The following is a 16,817-nucleotide window of genomic DNA, read 5'->3' as shown; positions in this document are numbered from 1 at the left end:
TTTTCCTCCCCCCCCTTCTCTCCTAACCTATCTGTCAGGCACAAAGGAAAGCTGATGCTACGCTACTATTTCTCCTTAGCTGCCAGGAAGCAGTAGAAACAAGTACTAGAAATTCTCTCATCAGCATTGCAGCTGTGCATGCAATAGTTTTCTCTCAGAAGAGGTTGCCTTTACTCATAGCTGGTAAAGGCAAACCATTCTCTGAAGCTTATGTCAGAGATGGGAAACCCCTACCACAATCCAGGAATGGTTTCTTAATGTTCCAAGACAGACAGCTCCTTGGAGAAATGCCCTCAGTGCCCGTAACGAGAAACAACTTTCAGTTTACATTTCTTGCCTGCGCAACCATTAATACCCTTTTTCTCACTTCCACAATTCACAACCCCTGTTCTACCAGGGAAAACCAACCTGGTTCCAGAACCATACTGAGAGCTTGTCCCAGTTCTCGTTCTTGGCCATCACACCACTTAGAAAATGCTGGGATTCCTTTGCTGTTGATAGACAAAGAAATATGGAAAAAGATGCTTTCTCATATTTTCTGGTAAGAGACAGTTCTTTGCCAGAGGATCTGAGAACAGGAGAGTTCAGAGCCAGAGAAACTTCCATTTACTATCACCACGGAAAGACCCAGCTCCAGTTCCCTTCCTCTCACTCCCAGAGAACAGGCTGTTCATGCTGTGCTACAGAGGCTGCCAATGCCCAAGGCCTCTCTCAGGAACTACCTCCCCAAACACAGCCCACCTTGCAGTTGTTGACCAGTTTTATTTCATTTAAAATCCGCTGTGTTAAATATTTTAGTTACAAGTTCAGTGTAGAGGGTAAGAGTAATAGACTCTGCAGGCACTAGCAACCCCCTCACTCCCCATTACATGTGTGCGCTATCAGATTAAGGACTGTCCCCCCTCCCCCCAAAACCAGCAGCCTTGGGCTGGGATATACATTACACTTGCAGACCAGCCTTCCCTTCCCCCCCCGCAGCTCTCTGCTGGTAGCAGGCCAAGCCCTCACACGCAGACCCATCCATCAGTACGCTGTGATTCAAGGACAGCTGCTGCGGGCAGTTTCTTAGCCTAGTGTTGGGCATGTCATGGTGAAAGGGTGGCCTCCCATCCCCAGGAACAGTGCTGCCTCCACAGGGATCATGGGCTCTGCCTACTTGGCCAGGAACATTCATGTCTCAGTGGCCAGGCTAGAGAGAGACAGACGATCTCCAAGGAAAAGCAGGGGAGATGCAACCACTGCATTCCAGTCCGTGGAGGGAGTGTAATTAGAGCACTGCCAGGGGCACAACACCTACCTCAGCACTGCTCTGATCAAAAACTGCTGCAATTGGCCTGGGGGAACCCAGGCTGCCCTTGCAAGGCAGATGAGTGTGATATATTTTCAAGCAAAACGGGGACAGAACAGTAGCCTTTCCTCTCCCTCCCCTCCCAGAACCTCAGTGCTAGGAAATAAAGCTGAACCCACCCTGGAGTGGCAGGAAAGGATACCCTAGCACAGCAGCAGCAAGCACTTTCCAGTGGTATTGGACAAGCTAGAGGTGAGAGTTTGGTGCCGTGAGGGAGAGGATGCCACACAGATGGCTCCAAAAAGGCAGTGCCGTTCAGCGGTCGGCCCACTGCACGGCAATCCCAGTGAGAGGCTGAACCATCCGTTAAACAGAACAGGAAAGGAGGTAGGAGCTATCCTCCCAGTTCCCTCTGGGACATCTCTGATCTCAGGGGTGGGAGGGAGACTGGAATGACCCCAGCCAGTCCCTGAATGCCCTGCGTTGTGCCCCTGCTGGTGCTGCGTCTATGCCCTGGGTGGGTTGTGTGGGGGGTGTGACTGCTCTACAGGTCGAGTAGCAGCACGCGGGGATCCTCCACCGCTGCCTTGATCTTGCGCAGGAAAGTCACTGCCTCTCTGCCATCAATCAGCCGGTGATCGTAGGTCAGTGCCACGTACATCATGGGCCGGATCTCGATCTGAAGGGGGAGAACAAGACGGGTGTTAGCGAGCTCAGCCCTGCTGCCTGCAGGATACCCTCCTCTCCATCTAGGGAAGACCTGGCATTCTCCTGTCCTGAATCAGGGGCATGGCACAATTCACACCCGCTCATTCAACCCAGGCACCAGCACTAGCTTGGCCTGCACTGCACAACGCTTGGTCCCTTCTCTGGAGCTGCTCTCTATCACAGAGACTACAGCCCCTTCCTCCTTTCCACACTCTAGCAGTTATTCAGCTGCGTCCCTTTCAATTCGGGCAAGGCTCTCTGCACATCTCAGGCAAGTACCAGTGCCAGCAAAGTTGCCCTTTCATCTTTCAGTCTCTGCTCCTCCGTCACAGTGAAGCCTTTCAGAAAGTGACATCACCCTCCCTAGAAACAGCATACTGGGCATGATCCTCATCCCACAGAGCACTCCTCTCTGCTCAGTGAAATCTCCTGTGCAGCTTCACTTACCTTGCCTCCCACAGCCACAGGCCTGTCAAAGATGGCATGCATGCCTAAGATAGCAGACTGCGGTGGGTTGATGATAGGTGTCCCAAAGAGTGACCCGAAAACCCCTCCATTGCTGATTGTGAAAGTGCCACCATCCATGTCTTCGATAGCCAGTTCGTTCTTCCGTGCCTAGAGGAAAGGTAAGGTCTCAGAAAGCCACTCAGACCACAAATGACAAAGGACAAGGGTTTGAACGTTCAGCCTCTCAACAAATGCTGATGGCCAGAGCCTCACTTATTTGCTCAACTGAAAACCAGCATCAATTACTTGAAAACACATTCTGTTTTAAGACTCAAATATTTGCTGTCTTTGCGGAAGATTTTTTTTGCCTTTGATTCCAAATCCTGCTTGTGCAGGAAACAGATAAGAGGGACTTATCCCAGGGCAGTTCAGCCTTGGCCTCCAGAAGGAATGGTGAAGACACAGCATATCACTAATACTTAGTGGGAAGTCTTCTGGAAGGGCAGCAAGTAGATAGGTCTGTCCTGTAAGCCATGGGCACAGCTACAGCTATAACTGGATCGTTCCCTACAACATAACTCCATGTGTCAGAGGTCAGAGACGATGCCACAAGGGGATCAAATCAATTCATGCCTATCCAGCACCCTCCCAATCTTTTCCAAGACCACCTCCAGCTTTTCTTACCTTTTCCCCCAACTCATAGATAGCTCGCTCTATGTCAGCAAAGTTCATATTTTCTACATTCCTAACGACAGGGACCACAAGACCCTAGGAAGAAGCAAAGTGCACAATCAGCAAATTAATGGCAGTGACAAGTAGATAACCACTATTGGGCAGGAGCCTGGCTCAACCCAGCACCACTCCTGCCTCCTGCTCAGCCCACAGCAGGTGGTTGGCACAGCTGCCTCACATTCTGTCAGCCTGCCAGAAAACCTGGCACGGCACCCACAAAGGCCCTGTACAGTGAATGAAACGTTGTCTTTGCCTATAAACCCGTCATATAAATTCAGCCAGGACTGTCTGTATCCCCAGGCCACATCCACCACACTGAGTGAAGCACTGGGCAGCTGTCATCTCTTTCTCTGTGAGAAGAACAGAGTCCCTACATGCGGGAGCTCCCCTAGACTTTGAGAGCAATGATAGAACTTCAGTCCTGGCCAGACCTCTGTCTTACAATGGAAAGAACTAATTCAGCATGAGCTCCATCCCATACTCTGCCTTCTGCAGGAACACCTGTTTTGAGCAGGAATATGATTTACAGAAACGGTGGGACAAAACAGCAGAGTTAGTCAGAACATACAAAGCTTTTAGTGTCCATACCATATTCTCACAAGTGCAAGAAAAACAGGTTTCTCTAACTTAGCCCTACTTGACCACCACCAAGATCTTTATTGACCCTGTTACTTCACATTTAAGCACAGTGTCAAAATGTTCTTTGTCCTCCACCTTCTCCCAGAACCCACCTCAGCAGTCCACAATACATCAGATGTCTCATCTAGATAAGCAGTCCCATCAGTAAGATTCTGCTGCAAGCTGTGTTGGCTCAAAGCGTATGAGCATCCCAGACCCAAGGCTACAGGAACCATGCGCAGAGCACCTAAGGTACCTACCCGGGGAGTTGCTACAGCTACACTGATGTCCACATAGTCCCTGTACACAATCTCTTTGGTCGTGTCATCAATTACTAAAAGAAAAAAAAAAAAAAAGAAAAGAAAAAGGCACGTTACACATGCAGTACCCAAAGATCAAAAGCTTAACAGGCCAGAAATAGCCACAAATTATAACAACTTGCTCAACTATAGAAAGTGTGTCCTCACTGCTTCTATGGGAGAAGTATCAGGACATACAGAAAGGAATCATAGCAAATAGAGGTCAGTGCCACTCAAATGCTGCCTTGATTATTCTCCTCCTCTGGGTTTGAGCAAACACCTCTGACATTCACCAGGAACTGCACTGCACCTACAGCAACTACACCAAGCAGCAGGCTCAGCTTTCTTTGGGCTAAGACATCTAGCACTCACAGCCCCAGCCCCAGCAATCCTTGCTAATAGGACGTTTGGCAACACGTACTTTACCTAAGTAAGTGGCATCAGCAACATCAGCAACAGCCTGAAGGACTTTGTCCTCTCTTCACCTTGTATTTGACTTGCTTATCCATGCCAACAGCCCTGCCTCGGACTGGGCCACCTGCTTTTGCCCACTCTGGCACATTCATTGGTAAGATATGCGACTCACAGTGAGGATCACCACTCACCTGCATTCACAACAGGCTGGTCCTGCAGAGCGAAAGCTGAAGCTTTCACAAAAGCTGACATGAAACCTAATTTCAGGTTGTGCTTTTTCAGGAAAGGATCCCTGTGTACAGCTCTCATCTCCCGGATGTTGCTGCAAAACATGTTACAACAGTGGTCAGCAGGGAGTCCAGGAAAATGCCACTTCCTCACTCTGTAACAGATCTCAGTGCCATCCCAAGGACTGCAAACTTGCACTACCAACTGGCAAACTTCCAGCGTCCTGAAAAATCCTTTAAGAGGTGTAGATGAAATGGGCTGATGGTTGCTCCAAAGCCCCTGCCAAAAGATCTAACAGGAACTGCTTCTGGACCCTAACCTCAACAGGATAGGTTTACAAGGCTTGTGCTGCCAGGCACAAAAGCAAGATGTGGCATGGCATATTTCCTGCTTAGACCTGATAAAGCTGCAAATACTTCTGCTGAAACTCTGGAGCCACCACTGCAGTGCGGCACTGCAGAAAGCAAATCCAGATGCATCTGGGCTGACCCTGGAAGAATGAAAAACACAGGAAAAAAATGCCAAAAGAAGAAAAGATGCAGGTAGTGATAGAGGTAGAAGACTTCAACCATTGCACAAGCCCAGCACTAGCCAGTGCAATGACATCTCTGAAGCCCCACTCTTTGACTTTGGGAACTGAATGAATATGAAAGAATTGTTCCCAGATGCTATGAAGCCAAGTGCCAGCTCTGCCACAGTCTTCAAGCAGGTAACTCCTGTTCCCTCCCTGCTTATGATTATCAGAGATGAGAATGTTTACAAAAAGAAATGAGCTCTGCCTATTCTAGGATAATACAGATGCTGTGGAATTGCTTGATTCATCTCTCCTGATTCCAGAGACCTTAAGTCTTTGAAGAGACAGTGTCAGCAAGGAGCAGGGGTCTCTGTGGTTTAGAGTGTTTGTTTTCCTGCACCTAACCTTGTTTAGGGCTAGGATTACTGCCCAAAGACATTAGTGCCTCCCAAGACACAAGGACTGCAGCAATGAGGACAAGGTTTGCTATGAAAGTGACTCATTACGGCTTACTCCTTTCAGATGCTGACCCCCAACGGGAAGCAGGAGGCCCAAGCTCAGACCCTCTTGAGTCGTCAGCACAGCAATCAATCCAAACCAGATTACCAGATGCAATGAGAGCCCGAGGCCAGCGTAAAGCGACACCTCAATGAACCTCAGAGAGGAGATAACTCTGAAGCACTTCCCCTCCAATCAAGACTATTTTGCCAACCTTATTGTTTTGAGACCCAAATATTTACATGTTTTGTCTCAAGGAGTGGAATAGGATTTCAAAAGGCAATTTGATTTGGGCACAATTTCCCCCTAATGCACTGTAACATAAGCTGCCCACCTTCCAAAGCCATTAGAGTGCTCAGTCCATGCAAGCACTTGAGTAAGAAGACCCCCACCTGCCAAGAGGGGAGGGAGAAGGACCTCGGTCTGTTCTGGAAAGCTGAACCATCTGACAACAAGGGCTGCAGACGTGTGCAATGCTCATGCGAGAAGCTCTGGGGAACTACCTCATGGGTGGCCAAATATGCCCACCTGCAAAAGCAGTAACCTGGCAGGTGCTTTTGGTGTCTCCTAATAGCCACTGTCCAGTTGATAGCATTCACTCATGCTCATCTGTTCAACATCTACTAGTCCTCCACTATGAACCACATAGATGAGGAACTGGGCTGCCCCTTAACAAGCAACAGATGATTCCAGAGGAATGAAAGTCCAGCAGGAAGCTATGCACCCTTCCTGCTGCAACACCAGCATAGCTCAGATGAAAACGCACAGGTCGGGGAAAAGTCTAAGGAAGAGGTGCCAGAAGACACTGTTAGCGTTTCCAAATGCAATCAGCATGGTCTCAGCTGCTATTTAAAGATGACTGCCCTCATGTATTTCTACTAGCAAAGGTTAAAAACAACAGGTCTGCTCCTCACCTCATATCGATCTCATTGAAAGTGGTCAGCATGGCACAAGTGTTCTGAGCCTCCTTCAGCCGCTGGGCGATACGCTGACGCATCCTATTCATTTTCACCTGAAAATTAAAAAGAAATAAGCAGAAGCTGCCTCAAGTTCACACAAGAGGCAAAACACATAAGAAACAAAAAAGACCCTTCTTGCTATCTGGTTGACCAGTAAAACATCCAAGGTTTTCACCTCAGGTCTCCTTGAAGAAGGAGCACAGCAAGCTGAGAAATTGGTCGCCCAGCTTGACTAAAAGTTCATTTGAACTGCAGAATTGAAATGCATCACAGTAGAACTGCTCTGACCTGCCTGTTTCTCAGAAATGCCAAGTACAGTCAAATTTCCAGCATAAGGCTAGTATAAGAGCAGCAAAACAGCTGAGAAAGCAGACTGCTCCATCAAGTTTTCTTAAGAAGGTATGAGATAGCTGTAGCGCCCTCAGCCCTTTGCTGAGGGCTTGTGCACAGACCAGGCAGATCACGTGGAGCTGCCTGTGCTCAGTCAGCAGAGCTGAGGACAAGATTTTTGCCTAGAAAAGACCAACATGAGATCAGACCTGGCTCTCTTCATGCCACCTCCAAATGGTCATCTCATCTAAAGCATTTCCCAATCTGTCACAACCCCGACAAGTTGAACGTGAACAGATATATTCAGATTCATTCAGCAAGTTCACAGGTTATGCCAAAACAAGTCGTCACCCAGCAAGAGAAGAACCAGCAAGGCCCCTATTCCCACAGCTTACCCTATGCTCAGATCTGGCACCTTTGCTGGGCACTGCCTCCCCAGGAGGGGCTGCCACTGGAGCTGCAGCCGGCTTCACTGCAGACACTGAGGAGTAAAGAAGACATCAGTCAAAAAGGAAAACCAGGGGCTGAGGGCAATGCCTGAGAGACAGAAGGCCTGTTCCAGTCACTTGCTTAGGGTGCCTAAGCAGCCTTGCATTGGCTGGGCAGCCTCAGGGACAGCTGAGTTCTCCAGACAGGCCTCCACTATACAGCCAGTTTGTTGGCTTTAACTTTACCAACACTCCCATGGAAAAGAGGCTTTAAAATAAGAGGAAGTGGCTCTTGCCTCACCTGGTTTGCTGTCAATGGGCTGAGCTGACACAGGTGGCACTGGTGGCATTGTAGTTGGAATTGGTGCTGCAGCAGGAGGAGGAGGAGCTGCAGCTACAGGTTCAGGTGTTGCAGGAGGAGGAGGAGGGGCTGCTGCTGGTTTGGCCTTGGCAGGAGCAGCTAAAAGAAAAGGAAGAACAATTATTATAAGAGCAACCACAGCTTCTACTGCCAGGGACCTCTGAGCCGAACCAACCTGACAGAAGTCAATCCTCTAGCATTTTGCCTTTATACACTCTACACTAATAAACTGATAGGAGCCACCCCATGTAGATCCCATGGTGTTTCCTCTCATCAACACCCTAAATCTCCTCACTGTGCAGAAGACTGGATACTAAAGAGGGTGAAGAACGGAGGTATGTGAGGGGAATTCTCAGATAATTTTAGCTTAGTACTGCAGTCTCCTCCAGAATAAGGAAAAGCCAAGTTTTGCTCTCAGAAAGACTGCAATTACGTTTGTCTGGTTTTTTTTTTTTTTTTTCAGCACATCACTGTTTTCAAAAAAAAAAAAAAAAAAAAAAAAAAAACCCCCCAAAAAAACCAAAAACACCCAAAAAACTGGTTGAAATAGGAAGGTAAGTGCAAGTTAAACCCCAAACTTACCTCCAGTTTTCCTGAGTTTGAACAGAGGTGTCCCTCCTTCCACTTTGCCACCATCAGGTACCAAAAGGGCTTCAATCACACCAGCTGCTGGGGCTGGAACTTGCAATGATGTCTGTAAAAAGGAAAGTCTTTAAATTCTCCTAAATACTGGATGAGGAATGAGTGCCCAAGCAAAGACGCCAATAGGCACATGCATTGTAGTCTGGCACAGAGAGCAGCTCTGTCCTGCACCATTTCCACCAGTTTGCATGCCCTCCAGCAGGGTTTTGTGCCAACACTTAGAAGTGTGGAAAATGCTGATAGTAGATCATATAGTCTGATCTTCCTGCTTCAAGGTACAATGCAGAACTGACCTACTGCCAGCATCTTCCTGACAACAACACTGGAAAAAGAACTTGGCAGGGAGTTTCAGCACAAGCTTCAAAGCCTAAGAGTATTTTAAGGGGTAAACTTAATGGTTAAATTTAAAATAGCCTGAAGATACCAAATTGCTCTGCAGATTTCTCCTGTTCATACACAGACAGGTTTCCAAGGTGACAGCACCCTAACAGGAGGGAGTGAAATTACAGATCCTACAAACATCAGCTCCTCTGATTCTTAATCAAGTGTATGAGGAAGGAAGGAATTATCAAGCAATTCTCACTTCAGGTACAGCCTGCTTTCATAGTAAATGGAGAAAAGTCTGTCCCTGTGAAGGGAGCAAGAGAGACAGGCAGGATGTGCAGGCTCAGCTGGAGAGGAGCCACACAAGGTACTCACTAGAGAACCAGAAAACGTTTTGGTCCAGAGAACTCCTACCTTGTCTGTTTCAATCTCACACACCACTTCATCTTCCGCCACTGTGTCTCCAACAGCTGAATGATAGATATGAAGACCACTGTGAGGAAGGAGGTGTGCTCCAGCCTCCCCTCTTAACCCACAGCAGTTTCCCACTAACCCAGAATTTTTTCACCCCAGTTTTCCACGTGTTCTAAAGAAAAGTGTAACTCATACTATCTACTGCATAGAGTCCAATTCCAGTTTAAACATCTCTCTTCATCCAACATTACTCAGGACAGAGGAACTGAAGCAGTAATCGCAATCCTTACTCTGCAGGAGAACTGTAATTAACCTTAACTGCCTTGTTTGTCACAGACTGAAGAATATAAAATGGTCAGCCAGTTAAGTACAGTCCATCCCTGAGCTGTCCAGTGCAGAAGAAACGATACTGAGAATTGCAGGGAAGAGGCAACTATTTACCTTTCTCCCACCTGACATCTCCTTCTGTGACTGACTCAGCAAAAGCTGGGGTGTTCACCGTAACCACGTCATCCCCTGTGACAGAGACAGACAGATAGACTTGAACACATTCAGAGCTCAAAACTTTTGGCACCTCTTCATTCTTGTCACCAGGACTCCAGGAGAGTGAGTGCACAAACACTCAAGCCAGCTGACCTTCTCCTTGCTTCAGTAACGATTAAGATTTGAACATGAGAGAAAATCTCACCTGACTGTAAGTTGTAAGTCACAATGTGACAGAAAAAGCAGACAAAATCTTTAGGGCTCCGTGCCCAACCAAGTGTGACAGCAATGAATTTAGACCAAGGGTGGAAAAGGCAGCTTCAGCTGTTGTTAAAACAGCAACAGGTAACATGAGAGTCACCCCACTGACTCCTGCCTCTTTACTTACTATGTACTGCTGTGGTTCTGAAGTAACGGACAGTGAAGACACTGGAGCTATTTACTCTGCAGAGAGAAAGAACATAAGATATGAACACAGAATAAGCAGCAAGTTCCTGTGGAAGCTGCCAGCACCAGTCTCAAGCTCAAAATTTACATTTGCTTGTTTAACTAATCTGAAGGCTGCTCAGCTGTTCAAATGTATTGGTTCAAAAGAACTCCCGCTTACCTGATCAAGGGGCAAAAATCCAACTAAGAAGCATGGAAACAATTCAGTAGTGCTCTCAGAAAATCAGCATGAAGTGACATCTACAGAATTTTAATTTACAGAGACATCCCAACATATCTGCTGTGTTTTCAATACTGGTAAAAGGTTGACCTACTCAGCCTACTGCACACCTAGGATGTGATCACAGGAACCATTTTTTACCTCTAAAAAAAGTCTGAAGAAGAGAAAGCACCATAAAATGGCAACAGCAAAGCATTCAAGAGACAACTGCTTCCCTCCACCATTCCTCTTCACAGGGAGCTGGCACAGATGTTTTTTATACCTGTGGATACTGTATTTGGAAACTTGAAGCACATGTGCTTTAGCATTTCCTCTAACATAGGCTGTTTGGTGCAAGCAGACCAGTGTATCAAGCTCTTGGATGCACTCTTACGGTTAAAAAAAAAAAAAAAGTATTTGTGGAAATGATGAGACCATCTCAGCAATGCAGACCTTGTCATATGAACAAGAGCTCCCCGAGCCATCCCACTCCTCCTGCAGGAGACCACCTCTTCATGTGTCCAACAGAAATCCTACTGGGAGGCTACCACAGAGCATTCACAATCATAAGAACAATGGGAAGAAATTGATTAACCACTGCTCTCTTCATTCCTGCCCATCCTGCCTTGACATCTGGTTCCAGACAGACCTTATTTTATTGAAACATACAAAGTTCCTGACCTGCAAAAGCCAGAGAACCCAATTTTTTTTTCCCCTCCATGCTCCTCGTAAATGCACAAAGATTTTCTGACAGCTGACTTTATTCTGCCTTCCAACTTCCAAATGTTATCACGGTTAGATCCCCTGCATATCACAGCTCTCCCATGGATACTTACATGAGCTTCCTGCTGTCAATGTAGGCCAGTCCCTGGCTGCCAGCCACACCTGTGAATGAGAAAGATGTTACCCACAGGAACATCACCCAGTCCTCAGGACTGCTAAAACCTCAGCTGCTGGTGAGCTCTCCCCACCAACACAAAGGGATTCCTAGCAGGAGAAAGTGGCAATCCCCTAAGAAGTGCTCTCTAGAACTCTCACAATTGCATGGAACAGTAAGGAGGAAAAATGCCTTGAAAATGGGGCACAGGGCAGAGCAGTGAGTCACTGCCACCCCTCTTCTCTCTTCACCCACTGACCCAAGAACAAGTCTGCTTCATAATTCAAAATGGGGAAGATACTTGCACAGCTTCTCAGGGTTTTCTAGGCATCAGTGACCCCTTGCCACACCGCTCACATGCCCTGACACAGCAATTCTTATTACTTACTGAACTCCTGTCCTTTGCCTCTTTCAGGGCACTGGACCTATTTCCAGACTGATCTTAAAGAGAATCAGTATAGCAATTATAGAATGTAATTATCTCAATTACACAACACCAAAAAGAAGCAGCATTTCTCCACTTGATCTTTAAGAAAGGTAATACAATATTGATACCATCCCTTACTGAAAGCTAATAACACTGGAATTCTATAGCCAGGAAAGATAAGCAGATTTAACACATTTCTCAAAGCAGACTCAAAGGGAAGTGATGTAATCCCATACAAAGGTAGCACAGCTCTGAGAAAATGCAGTTTAAACACCAGACGACTTTGTGGTCATATTCACTCTGACATTTCAGTTAACATTCACCCAAATTTTCAAAGCAGTTTATCAGAGAGCTGGTCTCTGCAACAGCAAATGTTGTAAGCATTACAATGCTTGAAATACAGCACTGCTACTGAGAAATCTCTACCTTGGGTGGATGCACTGGGTGGCATTTACACTAGGCAAGAGAGGCACTCATATGGGCACACGTTTCTTCATTGTATGATTGATAGAAATAACTCTTAATAAATCCAATTATCAATAGATAAGCACCTCTGCCTAGATTAACTTGAAGTTAAATACAAAACATAAGACTTACCAGACAGGGAGCGCCTTGCCAGAGTACAGTTGCCCTGTCAGAGAGAAGAATGTCAGTACTGCAAAAAGGCAGCCCCAACCTAGAGGAGCTTTGGTTTTCCTAAGACACCTGGACCAGAAGGGCTCCACCAGTCCCACAGTCACAGAACCTAGCACTTAGCACCTTTGTCTTGGTTGTTCAAGGCTATAGGGTCTTTGAACTCCAGAAGGTCAGAATTTTCCTCGACAGCCTAACTCCTTCTGCCTATAGTGAGCTGGGGACTCCACCTCCTTGTGACCTTTTGCTTCATACCCAGTAATCACTGACCCACCTTTCACTGGCACCAAACCTGCAGATCTGGAAAACCAAAACATTCTTCACAATCTATAGGAAAATACCACTATACTCACGACTGAAATGTGATCGACGATGGTTTAAACAGCTCAAAGCATCCTAATCCAGCAGCAAATACAGAAGGTAAAAATCAGGTGTCATTCAGAACGTCTGTTTCAGGATGGAGGTTTATGTAGAAACCCCAACTTCAGTATCACCAGAGCAAGAAAAATGGGATACAGTTGAATACCAAAATAACTTCTGTAGATGTGCGTCACAGACAGCAGAAACATCAGGGACCGAAGAGATATTTAATCCTGTGTCTTATCAGCTACAGGACTGGGTGGTATAACATGCTAAAATACATTCAACAAACACCTCACATCATCAAAACTATTTAACGGTTCTGAAATTGGCCCCCTGGCAGATCAATTATCCAAACTCAAGGACGGGTTTGGCTCCCCAGATATTAATGTGCAGTCAATTCAATTGTCTATGGGCAGCTCGACATGGCTGCAAATCAGCCGTGCTGAGGATGCACAGCCTGGCTGCTGTGCCAGCTGGGATCTGGCAGAGCCCATCAGCTACAGCACCACTCCATGCAGCAGCCCACCTTGGGCCCAACATCCTAGACACGAGATTCTGCAAAACCAGCAGGGCATGTGGAGAAGGAAGAGAGAGGTGTTGCACCATCCTGAGTGCTACGCAGCTTAGCCTCAGCTCAGCACTGCTAGCATAGATCCAGTTCATGTAGAGACAGTTCTAAGCCAGGATCACTAAGACAAACCTCCTGCTAACTCCATCTGGTTGTATGCCTAAAGCACCACGATCCTCAGTACGTGCCAGCAACTGCGCTGGTCAAGTCATCCTCAATTTCTGTAATGTCTCGGATAATACTGAAGTTAATCTCAAATAAAATATCAAGGAATATGAGCTCCCCTCTGTCCTTCAATGTTTTCCTGGGTACTCTATAAAGTTGTAAAGGTAATCTGAGCATCCCAGACAGTAATTCATTAAGAAGAAGTACAGAACCAGTGTAAAGGTCTTAGCACAAGGTTAAAAAAAAACAAGTTTAAAAGGTCTGTGCGAAAGTAAATGGCTGTGAGAAAACAAATCTGCAGCTCTCTTCCAGGAGGACCAAGCCTGTGTGCTACAGTTGCTGCAAAATAAAGAAAAAATGGCATCGTTTCGCTTTGCCCTAGGCAAGAAGTGAGAGAAGAGCTCTACCGGTCTGAGAAGCTGTAGAGAAAGACACTGAGATGCTCTCTGCCTTGTGCTCTGCAGAACTGCTGTGCACCCACCCCTAACCACAGTGTGCCAGCACATGCAGCTCTGAGAGATGCCCCGTGGGCTTATTTCCTTCAGAGGAAAAAAGGGATCGGGAATCGCTGTGATTGTACCTGTTCCTGAAATCACCTGGCTACGTGTGTCACGTGTCAGATCTTTGGTAAAATAGGAAAACTAGGTTTCACCAGCTGCTCTTAGCACCCTGGGTCAGTGTAAAGAAGCAGTGTTCCTTTGGAGAAGCAAGTCTTGTTCTAATTTGCTACTGACTCACACAAGTGATTAAAACTTTCCCCCAGTTACACATGACTTCTCAGAATTGTTTTCACGCTGCTGTTATGTGAAAGTGACCCCACCACGTGGCAACTCAGGCTACACCTTCAAGGAGCTGTCACCTTCTAGCAGGTCACCACACACATAAATCAACTATAGTGTCTGTCTGCTAAGACAACAGCCTGCATGCCTGCAAACCTCTTCTGCAGTGGTGGAAACAGGGAGCAGGTCGGGAGCAGGTGGACCCTACTTCAACAGGAGCATGAAGCCCATTGCACAGAGCCACAGTGAGACCCTAGTGCTGAGCAGCTCTGACAGCAGCAATCATTTTGCCAGCCAAGGCTTCTGCAAAGCATTGTGGCTGCTGCTTTACTAGCAAGGATGGATGCAAAGCAACACTGTACACAGAAAACCCACCGAGCGTCTTTAACACAATTATATATAGCACAGCAAGGCAGATGCAAAGATAGGAGAGATAACAATTCACAGTGGGTATGGGATACAGTTACTAAGACAACAGGCTGACAGCTCTTGTAGCATGTGGAGGGGATCAGCGAGGGAGGAAGTTCTTAATAAACTCTTCTCCAGAGAAACACGAGGACTTCTCCGCCAAAGTGTGAATGAAGGACAGCTGCCCATCACATCACCCCTCTTCAGAACCTCTTGGTCCTCCTGGGACTGCCTTGGGTCACCCTTCTGCCACCGCATCTGACTTGTCGGGGCAGGAGCCTCAGTGGCACCTGCATGATTTCTACTTGATGTATGAACACAGACCCCTCCTTCTTCCTAAGCATTAAACCCAGCTGTCCCCTCCCTTCGCATGCTGTTTTTTGCTGACTTAACCGTTCTTCCATTCAGCTCGACACTTCTGAATTTGTTTTCACTTCTCCCAGCAGAGGCCTGCCACGCTCCAGCATTCCTTTCTACAGTTCCCCCAAGCCCCATGTTATCTCCACATCAGCACTTACTCCCCACATCCCTACTCCAAGAGATGTCAAGCTGCTACTACCTCCTTCACCTCTCAGCTTACCACTTTTTCTCCACCTCAAGTAGGCTAAGCACAACTCACTGCCCACTTGCTGTTTAGCTGTGGCCTCTCTCCATGCAAACCAGTTTTGAAAAAGTCTGTATTCTCCATCTGCCTCTCCTCCCTGTTCTGCATAATTACACAGCACCATAACTGCTGATAAAAAAAATAACTATTATTAAAACGCCACTTAAATAAGCACGGTAAGTAACGTGTCACCACAAATACACAAGTACGGTTACGAACATAACCATACACACGCAGTTACAAACCGCTTACGGTGCACCGTACACACGTGTATCCGCGTGCATAACTCCGGGCACAGCCAACAGCCCACCTGCAATTCCCGCACCAAAGAAGAAGGGAATCGCGGAGGGAGGAAGGGAAGAGCCAGAAGGGAAGAGCCGAGGGGAGCGGCCGAGCCGAGGGCTCCCTCACAGTCACGGCGCCTCCGCCACGACGGACAGCCCGCCCCGCCGCCGGGACTCAACACAGCGGCCGCGCCAACCGCGGTGCCCCCGCCCCGGAGCGGCGGCGGCGGGGCCGAGCCGGGCGCGTCCCGGTGTCCTTGGCGCCGCCGAGCCCGCCCCCCCAAGTGCCGCGGCAGCCCGCCCCTTGCCCTCCCCGCGGGTGGGCCGCGCCGGGCCGTACCTGCCGGAGGGTGCGCACCGAGCGGCCCAGCGCCCGGCCCAAGCAGCGCGACCGCCACAGCAGCAGCATCGCGGCGGTGGCGGGAGGAGCTGGAGGGCGGACACCGGAAGCAGGCCCGGCGAGAGCCGGAAGTGCGCAAGGCCGCACCAAGCGCTCCTGCGGGGGGAGAAGCGGGGCGTGGCGGGCGTCGGGGGGGCTGCGGGGCGGCTGCGGGGCGGGGGCAGGTGGTGCTGTCTCGCGGGCCGGCTGTGGAGCCGCTGCGTGGTCCGCCGCTGTCTGAGGCGGGCGGGCGCGTGCGTGCGTGTCCGGCTCTGAAGTGTGGCTGGGCTACCGGGGCTGCTGTTCACCTGGGTCTGCACAGGCACGGTTCCTGGCTGTTGGTGGAATCCGGGTGTGGCTTTCTGCAGGGAAGCAGTTCTAGCGGTCTTTCTGCTCACCTTGCTGCGTCCTGCTGTCAGGATCGCTTAGGACCGGAGCTGCTGCAAACGTCAGCTTGATTAGAAATGGGCAAGGAGGTCACCTCACTGCTACAGGGAAATAAGTGTGGGGAAAAACAAAACAACAGACCGCACATAGAAACAAGCAAACAAAAACAGGCAAAAGGATTTAAGTAGGCTTCATTGGAAAGGAATACAGCAGGTCACGGAGAGTCTAGTGTGACCTGATGTGATGCAATGAAGACAGGGCCAGGCTCTTTCAGTGGTGCCCAGTCCCACTCCTAAGACACGGTCCACGTTTTGAAAATGTCTGAGGGTGCCCCAGTTACCTTCTGCTTTCTGCCTACTTCCAGGCAAGAAATGGTTGTTGAAATAAAATGCAGAGAACTTACTGCAGTCTCTGAGAAGTAGACCAGGAAAATCAGAACTCTGTCTGGCAATCAGCATCCTGAAGGTTACATACACATCCTTAATATAGCTGTTGGTTAATAATACATCAGTGGTAAACTGCAACCTTCAAAATAGTCTCCTAAAATAAATTTGCAATGAACATTCTTGGTGAGATTTTCAAAAAAGATTGAAGAAAAATCAATAGGGTG

The 16,817-nt window shown here is 48.1% G+C and overlaps 1 protein-coding gene across 1 annotated transcript; it reads right to left on the bottom strand.

Annotated features, from left to right (window-relative positions):
• Positions 1-742: 742 nt before the first annotated feature.
• DLST (dihydrolipoamide S-succinyltransferase) lies at positions 743-15,916 on the bottom strand. Its single transcript, XM_052696054.1, has 15 exons — positions 15,782-15,916; positions 12,235-12,268; positions 11,170-11,218; positions 10,076-10,131; positions 9,646-9,720; positions 9,205-9,260; positions 8,407-8,518; positions 7,765-7,923; positions 7,431-7,516; positions 6,661-6,758; positions 4,698-4,828; positions 4,054-4,127; positions 3,128-3,211; positions 2,444-2,611; positions 743-1,967 (listed from the first exon to the last, which is right to left on the bottom strand). Exons 1-15 carry the CDS (start codon positions 15,848-15,850, stop codon positions 1,833-1,835), a joined length of 1,386 nt encoding a protein of 461 aa, XP_052552014.1. The 5' UTR covers positions 15,851-15,916; the 3' UTR covers positions 743-1,832.
• Positions 15,917-16,817: the final 901 nt, after the last annotated feature.

Source organism: Tympanuchus pallidicinctus, unplaced genomic scaffold (genome assembly GCF_026119805.1).
Source record: "Tympanuchus pallidicinctus isolate F22 unplaced genomic scaffold, pur_lepc_1.0 scaffold3, whole genome shotgun sequence".
Lineage (NCBI taxonomy): Eukaryota > Metazoa > Chordata > Aves > Galliformes > Phasianidae > Tympanuchus > Tympanuchus pallidicinctus.
The sequence above is the reverse complement of the archived record's forward strand: the minus strand, read 5'-3'. Positions and strand labels throughout refer to the sequence as shown.

What these genes read in the sequence shown, in the direction of transcription:
- DLST (XM_052696054.1), bottom strand. Translation starts at nt 15,850, where the DNA reads ATGCTGCTGCTGTGGCGGTCGCGCTGCTTGGGCCGGGCGCTGGGCCGC. An exon ending in TTCAATGAGATCGATATGAG is followed by an intron (nt 4,829 to 6,660) that starts GTGAGGAGCAGA and finishes CATGTTTTGCAG; the next exon opens with CAACATCCGGGAGATGAGAG. An exon ending in CTGTGGCTGTGGGAGGCAAG is followed by an intron (nt 1,968 to 2,443) that starts GTAAGTGAAGCT and finishes CTCCCCCTTCAG; the next exon opens with ATCGAGATCCGGCCCATGAT.